Source organism: Pholis gunnellus, assembly GCF_910591455.1.
Source record: "Pholis gunnellus genome assembly, chromosome: 3".
Lineage (NCBI taxonomy): Eukaryota > Metazoa > Chordata > Actinopteri > Perciformes > Pholidae > Pholis > Pholis gunnellus.
This window is the reverse complement of record NC_136529.1, coordinates 14,637,185-14,656,851: the sequence shown is the minus strand read 5'-3', so window position 1 is coordinate 14,656,851 and position 19,667 is coordinate 14,637,185. Positions and strand designations below refer to the sequence as shown.

The 19,667-nt window shown below is 42.4% G+C and overlaps 3 protein-coding genes across 3 annotated transcripts; all 3 read right to left on the bottom strand.

Annotated features, from left to right (window-relative positions):
* Positions 1-76: 76 nt before the first annotated feature.
* prkar2ab (protein kinase, cAMP-dependent, regulatory, type II, alpha, B) lies at positions 77-4,068 on the bottom strand (the record flags this gene model as incomplete). Its single annotated transcript, XM_079186263.1, has 10 exons — positions 77-192; positions 1,093-1,231; positions 1,402-1,467; positions 1,570-1,644; positions 1,768-1,869; positions 1,959-2,112; positions 2,204-2,310; positions 3,101-3,240; positions 3,325-3,360; positions 3,804-4,068. 10 exons carry the CDS (start codon positions 4,066-4,068, stop codon positions 77-79), a joined length of 1,200 nt encoding a protein of 399 aa, XP_079042389.1.
* Positions 4,069-4,572: 504 nt separating this feature from the next.
* Positions 4,573-8,618, bottom strand: slc25a20 (solute carrier family 25 member 20). The gene is made up of 10 exons (XM_079156649.1): positions 8,529-8,618; positions 8,326-8,438; positions 7,649-7,741; positions 7,439-7,566; positions 7,257-7,347; positions 7,002-7,119; positions 6,207-6,279; positions 6,002-6,111; positions 5,789-5,913; positions 4,573-5,532 (listed from the first exon to the last, which is right to left on the bottom strand). The coding sequence occupies exons 2-10, from the start codon at positions 8,428-8,430 to the stop codon at positions 5,470-5,472; spliced, it is 906 nt and encodes a 301-aa protein (XP_079012775.1). The 5' UTR covers positions 8,431-8,438; positions 8,529-8,618; the 3' UTR covers positions 4,573-5,469.
* An 832-nt stretch (positions 8,619-9,450) lies between these two features.
* nckipsd (NCK interacting protein with SH3 domain) lies at positions 9,451-19,484 on the bottom strand. Its single transcript, XM_079157121.1, has 13 exons — positions 18,934-19,484; positions 17,911-18,023; positions 17,622-17,832; positions 16,998-17,073; positions 16,223-16,773; positions 15,201-15,371; positions 13,738-13,824; positions 13,164-13,302; positions 12,995-13,075; positions 12,601-12,729; positions 11,767-11,856; positions 11,502-11,674; positions 9,451-11,231 (listed from the first exon to the last, which is right to left on the bottom strand). Exons 1-13 carry the CDS (start codon positions 19,102-19,104, stop codon positions 11,007-11,009), a joined length of 2,217 nt encoding a protein of 738 aa, XP_079013247.1. The 5' UTR covers positions 19,105-19,484; the 3' UTR covers positions 9,451-11,006.
* Between the last annotated feature and the right edge of the window lie 183 nt (positions 19,485-19,667).

The window sequence follows — 19,667 nt, the reverse complement described above, 5'->3', positions numbered from 1 at the left end:
TCTGTGTTACAGTTACCTCAAGGGGAGTTCACTGTGTACTTAAATACTGCTTTATTTTAAAAGTACGTGTCGTGTTTTAATCTACACTGGAGCCAAAAAGTGCCGCCCGCTGTTCTTCGTACTGGGAAATGTTCCTCTTCATGATGTCCATACAGGGTCCCAGCAAACGCTCAAAGGCCTGGATGTCAATTACTGAAAGAAGGAGAAAGTAAGATTATGTCATCCGGCATGCTTCTGTTTTCCTGTCTAACAGATTAAGTAGTGGAGTTTTGAAAAAATAAGTGAAACCTTCTAAAAACAGAAATTGGTGCACAAAGAGTTTTTGAAATGTTCAGTCATGTAACAAAGACTGGAATTTAAGAGAGTGCTGTGCTTTACATTTAAGTAAGTCTTATTGGAGTCTACGATAAACTCAGTAGAAAGAGCGTGTTTCAATAAATGAACTCAAACCGGAGTTTAAAAGGAAAACAGACATATTATAATAAACAGTGTATTTAGAAGATATTTAAATCATGAGGCTCAGTGGATGTTTTTAATCACAGTGAAACGGATCCACAGTAATTGTATCGATTTGTTCAATCTGCTGTCGAAATGTATCCTCTGTAATTTACTGCAAACTGTACAGCTTTAGAGTTTGTCTACCGCTTCACTGAAATTGAGTGTGAGAGCTGCTAAAGCTTTGATATTGAAGGAGATTTTAGATGTCAGGAGGCGGAGCTAAACTGGTGGGCCCCGTCCCAATTTAACCTCATGGTCACACACATGTTAATATATGTATAATATGTTAATATTTGGGCAGGTACTGTGCCTCTTGGCCCCGCCGACCCGGACTGGTTGTGTTGAGAATGTGTAGGAGAACCTGATAAAAACTGCCTCTGGCTGTGTTTAGAGTATAAATTACTGTGTTTGCTCTTGTTTCTGCTAGATTCAATGTAAGGCCTGCAGCATCAACAACACCACCACCACCTCCTCCTCCTCCTCTTCTTCCTCCTTTACTTAACAGGCCAACTACAGTCCAGTTTCCAGTCTCTTCCCCTGAAAATGAGGTGCTGCTACGCCTGACACAAAGAGCAACAAACACCGGTGTCTCACCTAAACATTTGGTTTCTCCCACAGCGTAAACTGATGCTGCACGAGGTTTGTTGGTGACCAATGCCAGCTCCCCAAAATACTGCCCTCTGGAGCAGCGAGCCACCTCGACCTCCATGTTGTCCTGCTGGCCGGCCTTCGTCTGTAACAGACATAAAGGAATCTGTGAGTCCTGCAGTCAGTTAGTACAATAACATCAGACATAAAAACATATTCTATTTACTTCATGGCAAAAAATAACAATCAAATTGACAGATAAGAGGGTAAATAATTAACTAAAATAGAATCAGTTATGATATTGGACACACTCACTTTGCTCTTTATCATTATCTTCACCTCTCCTGATTCCACGATGTAGAAACAGTCGGCCTCCTCCTCCTGCAGGCACAGGAAGGAGCAGAAACATTTATGAAGTCTAACCTGTTATTGATTAACGCACAGACAGCCAAGGATACAGCGGTGAATGTCCCAACACTGTACCTGCGTTATCAAGCGCTCTCCTTCTTTGAACACTCGGGCTCCCACAACATCTACAATCTTCATCCTCTCAGAGAGCTTGTGAAGAGAGAGTGAAGCATGATGACACCACAAATACAAGTATAAGTGTGTGTATATATATATATATATATGTATATACTATCTCTTATCTTGTATAGCGTTTGTATTTCTCATACTAACCTCAAGAGACTTCAAAAGAGGAACACACTCAATGAAGGCCTCATACGTCCTCCTCTTCTTCGCATTATTTCTAACAATCAGTCTGTGAAATGTGGCTCGATCCTGAGCACCAAACAAGAACAATAGGTTGTGTTTTATTTTAGCTTCAATTCTTCTTTTAATTCACGATCGTGATGCTTTGGGGGACTCACCAGGCCCCACAGGGCGCCTTCCTGTGTTGCAGTGATTGTAGCAGCTCGCGGCGTGTTGTACATGAGAGCCAGCTCACCAAAACTGCCCTTATTGTCATACTTTCCAACGCACACGCTCACTCCGTCCTTCTGCACGAAAATATCATACACACCGCTGGAAAGAACATGGCACACAGACGGGTAGTAGAAGTCATTATAAAATCTACTTGTAGCATTGTACAAACAATTTGAAATCTGTCACTCACTTCTCTATGACATAGAAATTGTCTCCATCGTCTCCTTGGTCGATGATGTGCTCCTGAGTTTTGACCAACACCTCGAACATGCCGTCCAAAACCTCAGAGAACTGCTCCTGAGAGTGAGGAAAGCTTACTTGTACGGCAACGTTTTACATTTAAAAAAAGCATTAAGACGAGATAAGAAACATATACACATAAGTTAGGTTTTTAAAAACAGTGCAATGAAATACAAGATCAAAATAAGACAGAGTGGAGTAAATCAGAACAAACTGGAGAAGAAAAGCTGTGGAGCAGTTACAGCGCATTACCAAATATTATTGACTGAAAGGCAGCGGCAAACGGAACAATGTTCAGCCTCGATTTCAAAGGGCTGAGAGTTGAAGCAGAGTTTGTTCCAGATGTGTAGAGCAGAAAAACTCAACGCTGTCTCTCTATGTTTTAGTGACAGTAAGCAGAGCAGCAGAAACCATGCATTCAGTGCTTTGTTGACTGTAAACCGTCTTTCTGACACACAGGAAGCCAAAGTAAAAATCTGACAGATGCATGCCTTTGTCTGTCTGTCTGTCTGTGTGTGCGTGTGTGTGTGTGTACATCTATCTTTGTGAGGACCATTTTTAGTTTTAGACCTTCAGACTGAGGACATTTCTGGAAATTGAGGAGTTTTTGCCGGTCCTCACTTCTTCAAAGGGCTTCCTGAGGGTTTAAGGTTCAGGTAAAATTAGGTTAGGGTTGCGGTTAAGCATTTAGTGATGGTTAAAGTTCGGGTGAGGAGCTTTAGGGAATTCATTATGTCATTGAGTGTCCTCACAAAGATAGAAGTACAGGGATGTGTATGAAAACCTAATATTCAATTTTTGTCTAAACAGCAAATGTCTGATCCGTCATCATAAACATGTGTTGTACCTGCTCCAGTGTTTTGAACAGTAGAATGTCTTTGCACGCATCCTGAAGTCTGCGACGCTGCTCGTCCGTTTTTGGATGCACAACCCGAGGCTCTGCGTCATCGTCCTCGTCGTCATCGGGATTGTACGCCTCTGCACAAACTGCAGCGGGACAAACAAATTAAAATACTGTACAGTGGTCAATATTTATTGATATTCATCACACATATTGCACCAGTTACTGACCTGAAACTCTGCGATTGTATTTACTGGCGGTGGACTCTGCAGAGAGAGACGGGGAGAGACGGAGGTGGGTTTTACTTACTGGACTTCATAAGTCTGATAAAGCAGAAGGAAGCTCATCTTACTTTATTGTTACAGTTCCTGTGATGTTTTTTTCTTTTGCGTTTTTTATATGCAGAGTGAATTCCTTGAGTCAATGAGTGTTATTTTGTATCATAAGATCTGTTGTAAGTGGAGCAGACGTTTTTTGCCAGCTTTTTGTTCATGTGGATGTTTTCCTGACTGTGACCTTGTAGGTCAACACTTTGCATCGACAGAGCTTTCACATTTCTGTCCGTGGACAGTTTCTCCGTCTCCTTTGTGTGATTTTGACACCATGAAGCTTTCAGGATTTGAAACGTCCACAAAATGGCATTTCTTGGAAGTTACATTTTTAATTTGGAGAACATGGAGACACAAACAGAGAAGGATGTAGTACTCACTAACAGTGTGTTCCTCCTCCTCCTCCTCTTCCTCCGCTTCATCCACCTTTTTGGGCTTATTTGACTTTGTCTCAAAGGTCACTCCTTTCCGTGCTGGTCTGGCGCTGCGTTTCTTGGCTCCTTGGTTGTTTCTTTGGCCCTCCAGAATTTGTGTAAAATGCTGCACAGCAAATTCAACCAAGTCCGGCGGCTTGCGGCGAAGCACCTCGACCGTGTATCCCTGCAGCAGCTCTTTCAAACCCGCCGGTATCTCCACATTACTCATCGTACAGGTTCAGAGGTCACAGGTTGGAGTTTAAAACGAATAATCTCAGGTCCAAACATCAAATATTTTTGATGTGAAATATCTAAGCATCAGCTTGTCCCACGGATCTGATGAACATTCTTCTGTATGGAGCAAACCGACTCCCCCTCCTCTCGTCCCACTCTCCCCAACGTTTCAGCAGCTTATTGATTTCTTTATTTAGCTCGGCCTGTCGGAAAGTATTGACCTGGACTTTTCACATCAGATGTAATTAAAGGCTGACCCATGGATAACGACTCGGAACTTGATGATTTGGCAAATAAACAACAGAAACAGAGAAGAGAGAGAAAGAGAGATTATCCTGGAAGTCAGGCTGCTGTTAAACAAGCCGCAGAAACCGACACCATCAGATAAATAACTTTTAAAAAGTTCAAGTGGTTTCAAATAGTTATTTGGAGTGTTGTAATGCTGTAGGTAGAAAAGCTGTTAATAGAAATACCCTCAATTGATTATTGAAGTTGACATTATTTATTATATCTTTGACAGAAAGATGAACTGGTTCTACTTACTATGTTCTGAGTATTTTCATTCTTCTTTTCTCTTTCAAATCCTTTGACTTATTGTCTTTTACATGATTATTATCTCTCAGCCTGTTATCATTCTTTGTTACAGTTGTTTGAATAAACACGTCAGACAGTCAAGGCTTCTTAGTTTTTTTTTTAAATCCCCCAAAAATACTCAAAATTAGAAAAAAGTGCACAACAGTCTAATTTCTAAATATGGATTTTGTTTTATTTTAATTTCTTTACATTTTGACATTCATTTAATGTTCGATCATTGTCATTATGGCTACTCTGATAATTTCACATGAACACAAACATAAAGCGTAGCTAGCGTCACTGAGTGGAGGGAGGTGACCTCACAGGAAGCAGACGGTCTGACGGATGTGTATTGCCGAGAGAGAATGATCAAACAGTAAAACATTAAATCACCTTTTCCCTGATATGTACATCTGCTCGCAGATAACAAAAGGTAAGGCACGGCATGTTCGCTTCACTCCTTTTCTTCTATAAAAATAACAGAATATAAAAGAAAACCAGTAAAACAAAAAGGAGAGGGAACATTCGACTGTGTGTGTGTGTGTTTGTGTTTGTGTACTGGCATCAAGTCATCGCAACATCTCTGCTCCGCTTCCTCCGCAGGTCTGAATGATCCACACTATCTACAGTACCACGAGGTTTCAAACATAAGCAAGCACATTGTTGGAAAACTGTTACAATCTCTTTGTGATTCCCTGGTGTGTGTGTGTGTGTGTGTGTGTGTGTGTGTGTGTGTGTGTGTGCTGCCAATAACTGCATTAATGTACTGCATAAACAGTTCTGTTCCTGGGATTCACATTCGAGGCGATGCTGAAACGTCCTCTCACAGGTCCGGTGAGAGCCAGTTCAGGAACTTCATTGCAAATTCAAATCCTAAGAAACAAGCCTGAAAAAAAGAGAAGAAGATATACACAAACAAAGCTAATTAGTTTGTGTATAAAAGTGCTGGAAAAAATAACAGATTTTAAGATAACCTTTTCTTTTCTTTGACAAAACGTACAATTACATTATTATTATTTACAGTATGTAGTATGTAATGCATACTGCATGCCACAGTGTTGACTTTGCAGCTGGAGCATGTACTAAAAGTAAAAAGAAAAAGGTATGCGATTTGGAACACGGCTTCGATGAAGTGCACTCACTGCGTTTGCAGGGAAAGCTCTAAGCATGACGGCGTTGAAGCCTTTGTACAGAGAGCCGATGCCCTCCTCTCTGATCAGCTCCCGCAGAACGTCCCGAAATCCATTGGGATATTTTCCTTCAGGAGCTGAGGGAGAGACGCATTAGAAAAGTCAGTCACACACACATTTAAGACAGACCTGCTTGTAATACAAATGGGAAAAAAAATTAAAAACCTGTTTGGAAACGAGACTTGAGTACGTCGGCTGGAATTGCGACGGCCCAGTTAAAGATCCCGGCCATCCCTCCAGCAAACAGCACACTGGGAATGCTGAGCTCGTTATGGCTGCGGGGAGAAGACCACATGGTCAACTACTCAGAGGTCGATCTTACAATAGAACAGACAGTTGTAAACACAGTTAGGAAAGAACAAATATTCACCTTTTTCCTGCTGGTGTGAGGACGTTCTTCAACCACTCATAGGAAGTGAAGTACATCCCACTCGCTGGAACGTCTGAGTTACAAAACAAAATAATGATCACACTTAATGAAACTGAAGAAACCTACTCAAGGTTGCAAACACGGTTATAAACTGTAACTCTGTTTAACCGCAGCAGCTTGACAGAACATGATTGAATATTTCAAGGAGAGGCGAAAAAAGATGACGAAGACAAACTGCCTCAAGAAAATAGCAACAACGGCCACCAGTTGAAGCTGGATGATGACATAACTTAAAACTGTATCGTCCAGCAAGTCAACTATACCAATGTCAGACTCATGATGGAGAGTTAAATTCCATGCATTCTTCTTCCTCATCAAAACCTGGCTCCTCCATTGTATTCTGCAACACTTTGTTGGAGAATCAGGTGTGTTCTGCTTGTAACGGCTAATGTGGCCTCGATTTATTTATTTCATTTTCAAACTTGAAGTCTTCAGAATTAACCGACGCCGACTTCAGTCACATTAGACTAAAAGGCTTCATACAGCTTGTTTTACATATGCAGTAGTACTATTTTATGTCTAAAATCAACAGAGTTACCTTTTAAAAAAGGTACCATGTGGAGTCTTTGACCTCTAGTAGCACTACGGAGCAACATTTTTTAAGGATGAGTCCCTGTTTTTGTGCACACGCGAGGTCACATTTGTGCCGATTGTTTCAAGTGATTGTTTTAAGTGAATTATTCTCATTACGTGCTCTAGATCTCTGGGTTACTATCGATCAGAGTAAAGCAGCACCTCTCATGAGAGTCAGCGCGGTGCCTTTGTAGACTCCTCTGATCCCAAACTCTCTGTACAGCTGTTTGACACAGTCCATGGGTCCGGCATACTTCACCTCCCCTGTTGACGCCTGGATCTGCACACACACACACACACAGAAACACACACACACTTTACACTCACTGTCATTTCGTCATGTGGAATCTACTATAATTCAGCGCTGAGAACACAGTGATTAGATCCTAATGTCTGCACAGACACATGACCTCTGACCTGTAGGAGGCATTTGATGCGCTCTCCGGGAGCCATGATGGCCGTGGTGAACACACCAGACAACATCCCTGCAGCAAACAGCTGTGGATACCTGCAGGGGACAACATACTTACATGTTATCACCTTTAGAGCGTTACAGCTGAATGAACCGTACGGCCGACTACGGCAGGGAAATCACTTACGAAAGGATATCATTCGGAGATTTCTGTTGCATTTTCTTGCCCATTCCAAATCCAAAGAAACAGACAGCAAACATGGGCGTGACCCCAATGATCGGGGCCGCCATGCCTTTATAGAGTCCCTTCATACCCTGTGAGGGGAGAAGATGACAAGGAAACATCAGCATGAGGGAGGGAAGACATTTTAGACGCTAAGGCAGCATGGATCCCCACCTCTTTGGCCAAGGTCTTCTTCAGACAATCGAAGGTTCCAGCATACAGGAGGCTCTCTCCAGGTTTCGGTTTGGGCTGAGTCTGCAAACGCACCTGAGAGAGGAAGGAGAATGCACTTTGTATTGACTTTACACACAGAGAATCACGCATCACAGCGGCAGCAGTTTGGACCGCAATATGTGCACCCGGGAAGCCAGATCCATAATATAATATAATATCCATAATACAAACCCTGATCTCATCCCCACCCGACACCTTTGGGATGAGTTTGAACACCGGCTACGAGCCAGACTGTTAATAAGTGCAATATTTAGAGTGTCTGATGGATCCGTGTAGCTCTATTAAAGAGCATTAAGCTAATTACTGTAGGTCTAATACAATGATAATGAAGATTGAAATGTATTCAGGTGAGATATCTGTCTGTGTGCAGGACGCCACAACACCAGCAGTGAGCTGAGTGATGTAACAGAGTGGATGTGGGTCAAAGGTCTCTGATTCTCTGCAGCAACATTAACATCTACATGAGTGTGTGACATCCACGCAGCTGATCCCTCTGACATGCGCTCGTCTCTGGTCACTGGCTCTAATGTCGGTGTCACCGGATGTACTCTCGTGGTTGTTTCCTCCTGTAGTGTGTGTGTGTATACTGTAAGTGGGACACACAGTACAATAATCACCTTAATGGTGTCGAGTGGATGTCCGACGAAGACGAGGCAAATGCCTCCGAACCCTCCTGCGAAGAAGTTCTTCATCGGACTGATCGGCTGCGGCTGTTTGGACATTTTCTTTTCTAAAAACACAACAGAGTGAATGAAACCGACGCCGGAAATGAACTCAGACACACAGAGAAATCAAAAGAAGACAAGAAACAGCAGGTTACCTGGTCGACGGTGTCTCTGTGAGGTGTGTTTGTGTGCTGCTGTCACTCCTGACTGTAGGACCTTTCACCCACTTATCCACCCGGACCGGTATGACTGCGACACAGCTGTACTCTGGTGCGTTCCTGTTTGACTTCCGGGTGGAAACTGTCAACTTTTGCTCAATGGAAAAAATAAAAATCTATCAATATATACTGTAGCATATACAAAACGTTTTTTTTGGTTATTATTGGATCTATCCAAGCATATGCTAATACAAAATTCAAGTTAAACTTTATTGAAGCTTATTTACGAAATATAAATCGTAAATTCTCTGTTTATGTAAAAAATAAATTCCATATATAAAGTAGTACTATATTGTGTTTTTTATTTCATTATGCATCCATTGGTGTATATTTAAATGAAGAACAAAACAATAAGAAGAAAAGGAGGATGTAATATTATTATGTAATACAAAATTACAATTATAACTCAGTTTAAGTTGAACTTAATGGGCTCATTTAGACACTACAGTTGTGGTAACTTAGTAAAATCTTTTTTTTTCATCCATCCCTGGCTTATTAGTTAAGTTTTGCAGAGCTGTTTGCCTCCAGGAGGGGAAGTTATTTCCATGTAAAGCTTATTATAGCTTTTTTATTGTGGTTTGTGAATATTAACTGTCTAAAGGCAAATATATTTGATTGTTTTGGCTCCATAAAAATGTCTTATTCAGTGTTCGGTTGTTCTTGTGCGGCACCTTCTCGTTTCACTTCTGGTTGCAAAAAGCAAAGATGGCGACGGCCAAAATGTTTCACATGCATAGTGGTCATAGTCATGATTGTAACAGTGTAATCAACAATCTCTTCACAAAACTCTGAATGTATGTTTTATGTAATAAACAAAATGTACTGTCACAAAATCAACAACAAACAATCCAACCACTCCCACTGTTAAAATATAGCTTTATTAGTTTTATTATAACACTGTCGTAGCACTTTTGCAGACGATGTTAATCATGGAAAGAAGGGACCCTCACCTCTCTCACACGCACTGTAAACAGACACACAAATAATCAATGAACGAACACTCGGACATCAACTAAAAACTGATATCACTCCTGGATTGCATTTACCATCTCCAGACGGGATAGCCATGCTAGGGACGAAAACAGATATATTAAAGTGTAAGATGGGAGAACGTCAATCACTACATCATTGGGAAAAGGAAAGTTACATGTTGCTTAAAGTATTGAAACCACGAGGAGATAAAAGAAATGGCCTGTATTTCAACTCCATTGTCTTGATTTTCAGTCGGAGCATCGGATAATAACTGGAAATCAACAACACTGACTAACGTATCATCTTGGATTAAAATAACTGCAGTTATTATTACCTCCAGAAAGCCACAGCTCATCAGCCAAGACTATTGGTATATTTTAGCTATATTGCAAGTATGCTATGTAAATCCTTATTGCAGCACAAGTAGTTTGAAGGTGAATGCAACATACATACATTAATCTGTAACGGTCAATAACTTTGTATGTTAGAGGAGCTTTGCATATGTAAGCACAGAGCGATCATCGTAGTGTTTGATAAGCAGTAAAGAGACAAAAGTACCAGACGGAGCCACAGGAAAGACTCAATCTGGAGCAGCAAGTTACTCAGCTCAAAGCTTCGTATTGATAACGCATGAGTCAGTGTGCTTTTCTCTCACTAGAATAGTAAACTTGTTCAACTGGTTCTATTTGACGTTAATTCAAATTCTAATGAATGAAGAGGTGAATGAAAGAGGAAGTCAGTTTTAAGAGTATTATACTCTATTAAGAAAATAATGCTTGCAGTAACACACAGTAGTTTGGTCCCACTACAAGGGAAGCACATCACGTATTCTCACAACAGTTCAAATAATGGCACTTTTATCTGGAACATGATTTCAAATCTGTCTTTTTTTTTTCAAAACCTTTGATTTGATCCAAAAATCAATTTGGTTAAAGATATTTTGGTTAGAATAAGATTTATTTGTGGTCGTCGTTATTATTTGTAATACTGTAAGTACATACGGTTAGTTATCGTATGATTTTAAGATAATTATTTCTAGGAATTCACTGTGAAACAGCTCCAGTGTTTGGCCTATATTTTGGCTATTTTTAATCTCCAAGTGTGACTGAACCTCACAGGTTTTTGTGCATTTGTCATATTTTCCCGTCTTGAAGAACACCAGAGAAAAACTCCTACATCTTTTTCAAATAAAATTCATTTGAGATGGGAGAAGCTGTGAAAATTAGGAACATCTTTCTGATATCAACATCACATGCATGCTGCAGCCCTGGACTTCAAGTCCATGAAAACATTGGCAAAACTGATTAGCTTCTCTCAGCACAGGCTGGCACAGAATACAGAGCGTCCCATCAATTGTCAGCTCTTTGTCTCTCAACATTTATTGTACCTCCCTTCAGTAGACAGGAGCAGCCTACAGTGTGTGTGCGTGTGGTACTGATATGGTTAGTCCTGGTTCTCACTGATCTGTGGGAACTCCTTGTAGATCTGCTGTACAATTAGCTTATCCATCTGTTTCGCTGTAGCGCTCCCTTCATCCTCTCCTGCATCTTCCTCCTCCCTGAGAATCCTCTGCAGCACCCCCTGCAGGTCAGACAGGCGGTGCTGGTGCTCGAGGTAGTCCGTCGAGCGTATTATGGAGTGCATGAGGGAGAGATACTCCATCCTCAGCTTCACAGAGAGGGCAAGAGAGGAGATTATAATCAGACTTGGTAACAAGCTTTTGGTTTAGCCGGTATCATTAAACAAATAGCTTCACATTTTTAGGAAAAACGCTTTCTTGCAGAGAGTTGGATGAGAATATCTGTTTCCATCTCATATCAGTCCATTAAATGCAATAATAATACAAGAAAAGCAAAGAAAGATTGTTTCCCAAACTGTGAAACTGTTCCTTTAAAGCCTGAGAACAATCAGTAGCTGTGCGGCGTGTCCAGGTCTCACCTTGTCTCCAGGTGAAAGGTCAGATATTTGTCGAACAGCAATGTCAATCATCACCATCATGTCAGTGCGGTAGAAGATGTCCGCGGTCTCTCGGTTGGCGAAAACATCCTGCAGAAACTTGAGCACTGAGTGCGATGCAGGCGGGTTGTGTTTGAACATACACACCGGGTCGTCTGGAGAGCAGAGGGCAAACAGTGAGCGATGACGTCGGTACACAGAAGGCATGGATGCAAAATGAAATATATGACAAACGGTGGTATTTTACCGCCTCTGTTGAGAAGCAGCACCACTTTCTCTGACAGGATCTTCACATTTTTCTTCTTCAGCTCCTGCATGATCACATTGCTGCCGGGTGCTGGGTGACACAGACAAGACACATACAAATGTAAATAGTAAGACAGTGAAAGCAGTGTAGAACTCTGTTGTGCAGGACTTCTTCTACAGACCTTTTTTTGGCAGACATTTTGACATATCGTAGGAAAAAAAGCACAAGTGATACAAATAACTCCTGTAGTTTAAGACAAAGTCATAAAAGTCACGGTTTGGATCGTATCACGTTTTTGATTCATGGATCGGATCAGCACGAAAGAAAAAAGGGAGCAAATATAGCGATGATCCATATTGGCCGATGCAGATTGTTGTTGTTGTTTTGTTAAAGCCGCAGGTCTACAAGGCTCCACACTATTCTTTTTCACCACCATCCCAAAAATCAATTAAACTGCTCTGAAGTCAGTGTAAACAATCATTTTTAATAATTAGGAAATAAAAGATTGTATTTTTATAAATTAAAAAAACAATCTTGGAATTAGCTTTTTTAATCAGTATTATAAGTTGCTTCAAGTAAGTGTTAGGAAGGTAAACGTGTCATAATTCCCTCTCTAATATCTATTTTATATTGCTGTGAAAACATCTTCAAACAACTGGATTTATTCAAGTGTCTCGCCAAAAACGACATCTTACGAGATTTGAACATGATAACGTTATAAATTACCCTCGCCCAGCTATCCTTAATTTCATTATTTATACTCTTGCTGTGCGTTTCCTGCTATGACAAGTCAAAATGTCTGCTGTGAAAAGGGTCCATGGTGGCTGTTCTCACCTGTGTGGTGCAGATTGAAGGCCAGCAGGAGGTTCAGGAAGATGTCAGGCAGCTGCTCTGTGGGATCAGAGGGAAGCCCGTCCTCCACCACACCCAGCAGAAACTGAACAAAGTCAGCATTCAAGTGTTCTGAAAGCAGGGAGGGGCAGGATTATGTCCCTTTAATACACTTTTTAATGCATGCGTGTCAAACTTTTAGATCAGGAAAACCGTTAAGAATCTGTCCGATAAAGGCTAAACACAAAGTTGTTTTGGAAGAATCAACATCAGTGATGCTCTGTTTTTGTGTGTATAACCTCATATGCAGCGGTACAGTAAACATCTTTTATGCCACCGAAAATACAACACAGCAGCCTTTTATTTACCATCATATACACCATTATATGTACCATACCGTAGTGATGATATGGCACCTGTTCACCCATTGAGAAGATCATAGTGAGTACCAATGCCGTGTAACACATCTTCTGGTGCTCTGAGGAAAGAAAAACAGACCAAGAAAGAGTAACATTTAGCTTTGGGAGTAGTGCAGATAAGACAAGGTGAAAAGTAAATGTGTTCACCTTGTGTGTCAGTCTGTAGGTCCCTGGCCAGCTCCATCGGGAGGATGGAGTTGAGGAGGGTGGAGATGAGAGAAGCATCCAGGCTGCACATCGCCCCGAACACTTTGAGCAGCAGCAGCCGCAAAGACACGCGAAGCTCCTGCACGGTCACATGATAATAATAATAACAACAACAACAACAACAATGAGCCAACACCAACCAAATATACACTGAACATCACCAACATCCTAACACTGTAATTCCACAATCCCCATTCAGGTCAACAAGAATAACATCTAGTTCCCTCTCGGTACATTATGTAAATCGACAACAAACACACACTACAGTTGCTAGGCTACAAGGACAAAAGAAAAAAAAAGTGTCACACTAATATATTCTTAAATAAACTGGCCGTATACAGTTGTTGTTGATGATAACGAAGAATCTTTTAACCGTGAGAGGAAACTAGACAACATCATCTTTACAGACCTATTTACACTATAAGCCTCATAAATTCATGTTTTTCTTGACTGCAGATTGGTTTTAAGTTTATTTGTGTTCTAAATAAAAGGCTTTGTTATTACCACGTCTTACCATCTGATAATATGAAACCAGAGACAGCACATTCTCGTAGTGGTTGGCCTTACACATCTTCTTACACACCTCAGGATCCGCATCAGTCTGAAAAATGAAACCGCTTTTAGTTGTAAACGCGACGACATAATAACATCATACCTATGTGTGGCATAGATCAGGAAGATCCTCCTCTGCACACAGCAGAGGAGGATTATGAAGCCCAGTGACAACGCATCTGGACATCTCATCCCTGAGGTTCGGGACAAACTGCCAACAAAGAATATTTGGCAGCCTGAAGCGTTTACAGACTCAGTCTTTAAACACACTGTTGGATTTGTAAAGTCGTCTGAGCCGGTCTGATCCCATCAAACATGTCTGGTATTTACAGCACGACAGCTGGACGGGTCCTGTGGGCAACTTTTTATATCAATATGAGGATAAACCGCTGACTCTTGTCTGATAACGTGTGTTGAATTAGTGACTTAATGTGTTTTCAGCTTTCATTGAAAACTGACCCACCTGCATTCAAACACGTTATATTACTGTGCATATTAATACAAAATGACTGTTTATAAGCTGATTTATGGACATTATGGGCGCAGGGGTTATGATTTTGGGTTGTCCATCCTCAGGAGCAGCTGACAGACATGGATGTAAACATGACAACCACGTGGTGGTAGTTTTAGTGAGTTTAATGTGTATTACAGATTTGACTGTGTATCACTTTGCAACCTTTATTTTGAAAGGTGCTATATAAATAAATCCTGACCTACTTATGACTGACAGACATACATATCTGTGAAATCTATCTTTTTATGTCACAGTCAGTCAGGACTTCAGTTACATCTTCTTACACTTTAGAAAACAGACACCCTGCAGACTTATAGAACTGGTTATAAACTTGAATTGTTTCAAGAGTTCACTCATCCGTTCCCACGCGTCCTGGAAAATAGTTGACCCATTTTCCAGTCGTTGAAAACGCATAGAAAATGAGAGAAAGTAAAATATCCTGGAAAAACTTGTCTTGTCGTGGAAAATATTTCAACATTCTCCCATTTTCCGTTAGCTGAGAATGAACTATATTGCGATCTGAAAGGCTTAGTTATGCTCAGGATCATATGAACAACAGTATTTTGAATAGGCTGCTCTCGGTTTTGTTGTGATGTTACTTTCATGTTAAATTGGTTGACATGTTTGGTTCAGTTGTTTCAGGCGATGTGCTTGTTAGTTTGTTTTGCTTGCAAAGGTTTCAGGTTTGTGATTCAACTCTGGATGGAACCAACGGTTTCAAATGTGTGTTGAGAGAAATAATGTTGACAGACAGCTGTCCTGTTCAAAACAATAAATGAGACTTCCACAGAGAGGAACATATTAGTGTGTGATGTGATCCATATGTCTGTCATACCAACTAGATCATCACCGAAATAGTCCTCGGAAAATGATCTCTAGAAATAAGCAGGAGCGCGGTCACTGCATCGTACCAGTATCTTCAGCAGCTCCTCCAGGTAGCAGGCGATGAGAGCGAGGTCTTCATGAAGCGCCCAGCTCCGCTGCTGAGAATCGTCCCGGTGTCGGGCGAGGTCGCTGAAGATCACCTCCAGCCTCTGTTCATCGTGACACACCTGACCCCGCGGCAGCGCTGCACTCAAATCCTACAGAGACAGAACACATCATGACACACCCATTTCTGCTACAACTCGAAATACCAGTAAGAGAGGAACATTTAGTACTCTGTCATGAAGAGCAGCTGCTTCACTGAAGTCTGGTGATCATTTCCTGTGGGTTTGTCACTTTGAACGACCCCTTTCACATTTAATGATAGCATCAGAAGATTGATTACAGCAGCTTTAAAAAGGACAATACCGGTGTTTTTAAAAGTTTGTGTCAATCATATTGGATGCTTCTCTGCTCTACATCTGTGCCTGCATGCAGCAGCATCGTTTCAGAAGAGGCTATTCTCTGTAATTCATTTTTTTAAAGGATTAAAAGACAACATATACTGGCTGGAAAGTTACCAGACCTACAACCTTCAATTTGGTTTTGTCCAAAACTCCTTGTGACAAACTGAGTGTTTCCCATCTAAAAGCACACTGAGGAGACCTGGAGCAGACCACAGAGTATTCAGGCTTTATCATCGGATGAGCGGGGACGGAGTGTGCACACGTGTCACCATGTAAATACAGCATGCAGCCAACAGCTTTCAGCATTTGCTGTTTGAGGTTACATGTCACACTGCCCACTATTGACCACCTTACACCGACAGTAAGAAACACAAATGTCTGCCAGGAAAGAATCAGCACTTCCGTTTAAGCTTAGCATGAAAACAGGAAATGAGCGAGTGATACTGTGAGACCTGTCCCCCCCCCCCCCCCCCGAGTCTCAAAACGACTCTGAGAAATGTCAGCTAAATGAAGACTGAGCTGTAACTCTAAACCACGCCGGTGTTCTCCTGGCGGGGCTGCAGGTTTCTGAATCCACATGATGTAATGAAAACAAATCTGACCTTGCTCTTCACCAGCGAGAGGAGAACTTGCTCCAAATCAGAGGAGGCTTGAGGCAAGGCCGTCTGCAGATGGCCGACCACCACGCCTACAGCGACCCGCGACAGCTCGTAACTCAAGCCTGTGTTCTTCCGTACCAGCTCGATCAGCTCAGCCCCGATAGTCATGGGAACCGGCTCAGGAGTTGAGGGGCTGCCAGGAGGGCTTTCAGCAATGGAAGGGGGGGCAACGGGCCATTCAGTTTCCGGCTGCTGCTCCTCCCCAGCGGGCTGCGAAGGAGGTGGGGTGACATGGGGAGGCTGTGGAGCCGGGCTCTTCTTTGCAGGAGCTGGCTGAGGAGGAGAGTCGGAGGGAAGCACGTCTGGAGGCGGCGCAGTGGGCTTCACGCGGGACGGCACAGGAGGAGGGGGGGTGCTGGAAACGCTTGGCAAGCTGACATCGGAGGAGACCAGTGAGTGGGAGGAGCCAGACTCTAGAGAGGTGGTGCTGATCGTGAGGGAGGGAGCAGGGGACGGAGGAAGAGAGGACAATCTGGAGGGGACCTCTGGCTCCGCTGAGGGAGAGAGAGAGAGAGAGAGAGAGAGGGAGAGAGAGAGAGCTCCAGTTACAGAGAGGAGAGTGAACAGGAATGACCTGACTAAGAATAGAGTGTGTTTGTGAAGTATAGAGCTGCAAAAACACTGTGCTGTAATCTACGGGTCTGTAACAAACTTGTGAGTGATGTTGTGAATACTGTTTGGAAAAATGCGTCCACAGCGCTGCTCTCCGAGTTCTCACCTGGACGTCGGCCGTTGCGCTGTTTCTCAGGGGGAGGTGGGGTGATCGGAGCCGCACGTCGAGGTTGAGGAGGCACCTGCAGGAGGTGAAATTGATTATATACAGGCTGATTTGAGGGCATATTGTGTGTGTGTGCATTGTTCTTGAGCATGTTTAGTTGTCTCTGCTGTCAGAGAAACGTTCCTGGGAGATGTCAGGGTGTCTCTCAAGATCTATTCTGAAACACATCTAACACTCCTGGTATTGTTTTTTTTAAATCTGTAACTGATGAAGTACTAGTCTCTGGCTGCAAAGATTTGTGAGCCAGGATATGAATGTAGATTACTGGGGTTTAACAGGCAGCCTTAAGCATGTTCACATGCTGAGCATTAATGAGTTACAATTTCAAACAAACGTTATTTATTCAGCAGTTTTCGAAACAGACGTTTGAAGTGCTTTACAGGAAGACGAACGACGAAACAGGGAGCTATAACAGACAGATGACAATATGTAGGCTTTGAACTGTTTCTGCTCATAAGTATGAAAAATGTATATCAGCTCGCTGAATATTTGAAGTCTGCATATTTGAACCTAATTGGTGGCTTCAAATAAAATATTTAAATGCATACTGTGTGGGTGCGTTACCTGATAAAAGCCCTGCTCTGCCTGTATGTTGTCCACGCTTCCTGACAACGGCACGCTCCCCTGTCGTCCGTAGTCTCGGTTGAGGCCGTTGGGTGGAGGAGGAGTCTGACTGAGAGATATTTCGCTGCTGGAGGATGGGAGGCCTTGTTTGTTAACGGAGGACGAGGAACTTCGTCGCGTGAGCGTCTCCTTTCTGTGATGGATCAACTTTCTGCAACAGAAGAGAATAATGATTCATACAACAAGCCAGGATCAATATATTATCTTGTAACGTGCATTTTGAACTCACTGAAGAACATCTCTCTGTTCCAGATTGTATTTGCCTCCGTTTTTTAGGGCCACGTTGTGGATCCCTTCGATTGCTCTGTCAATAGACTGCAACACCTCATCCTGCTCTGGAGCCTACAAGAGAAAGAAAGAGAAAGCAGGGGGAAAATTAAATATGAATTGACATAATCATACAATTTTAAACAGAATCGAACAGACTTGTGGCTCGGGGACATGTGTGACTCCAGGCAGAAACAAACTAGGGCGGTTATCTAACAAAAACAGCCTTTTGAACAGTGACACACGTGCTCAGTGAGGCCTCACATTCAGGCTCATTAAACCTGCACAGCCAATGTCATTAACAACAGGAGGGAGCATTCCTATCCTGCCCGTGTGTGGTTTCACAAAATACATGCTCTGACTAGTTCACCCTCCGGATCCCTGAAATAATGAGTCTCCTGACTGCAGACCACATGTGGGTGTGTCTGAGAGAAAAGCTTCGTGGAAGCTACTTGTTCAACAATAACAAGGATAGTTGAGAATTATTCTTATAATGATAATAATAATAGTAATACAATAGAGATATGGTCCCAGGAGCAGAAGAGTTTGATTTGAGCAGAAACAATGGCTCCCTGTCTTGCTGATCTTTGGTCCTGGGGTCTGTCCGGTCTGATTTCCTGCTCTATATCATCCTATCCTGTCATATCTCACGTCCTTCCCTGCATCTCCTCTCTGTCGCAGTGAGCAGCTGCAGTGCAGAAGGCTGGATGTCTCCACTCAACGCAACCTTTCCAATAATTGATGGGCTTCTTCTGCAAGAGTGCATTTTTTTCTTCCTGACAATAATCAGCAGTGAGCTTCAACACTAGAGTACACACAGTACAGTTACTACATGGGATCTGTCTCTCTCGATCCGATCAATTCAACCCTCAACGTCACTACGCATTCACCAGATTTCACTTCACCCCGGGATGCGACATGGTCACTGCTCGTTATTCATTGAGACAAAAAGAGAAACAACCCCAGGTCTGGGATCGGTGTTTACCTGTATTTTTTCGATGTATGACGATGGGATGTAGCCTGTTTCCCCCGAGCTGCAGCGGGACCCCAGCCACCAGTGTTTGTTGCTCCTCTCCAGGATTAAGAAGCTTTCTCCGGCCGCGAAGTGCAGCGAGTTGGGCTCCGCGGAACGGAAGGCGTATAGAGACCGGTACATACTTTAATGAGACTTTCACGCGCCGAAATGACCCGAAACAGCTGGAGAACCGGTTATGGAGACAATGAGTCTCAGAGGGGTGAATATGTGTTCAGTTAGAGGGGATTTAAAGAGTCTATGAAGGCATGTCCCCGGTGGATCGTCGCTGTCTATTTACAATGTAGCTCCTCGGATCATCTGACCTGTGACTGTTGCCAGTAAACACCGCAGGGGGCGCTGTTTCCCCGTGAACACGCCCACAGACATTTTAATCAAAGGCAGAGCCCGATGATCACCATAAGATTTCATCAAAAACATCAAAATCATTCATTCCTGAAAACCATGATTGTAAAGAAACATTTGTATGTTGAACGGGTTTATTGCTACCAGATATGTTAGAAAATCCTTTAGGTTATTAAGATTTAAATATATTTTTCCTCGGTTGTATTTATACCTCAGCCCTTGACTGCAGTACAAACTCCACTCATTTAAAAAAAAAAAAAACAGTACACAGCTTAGTATGATTACTGTTAAAAATCTATACATTATTGTGAAGTCCAAATCGAAACGTTAAAAGCAAAGCA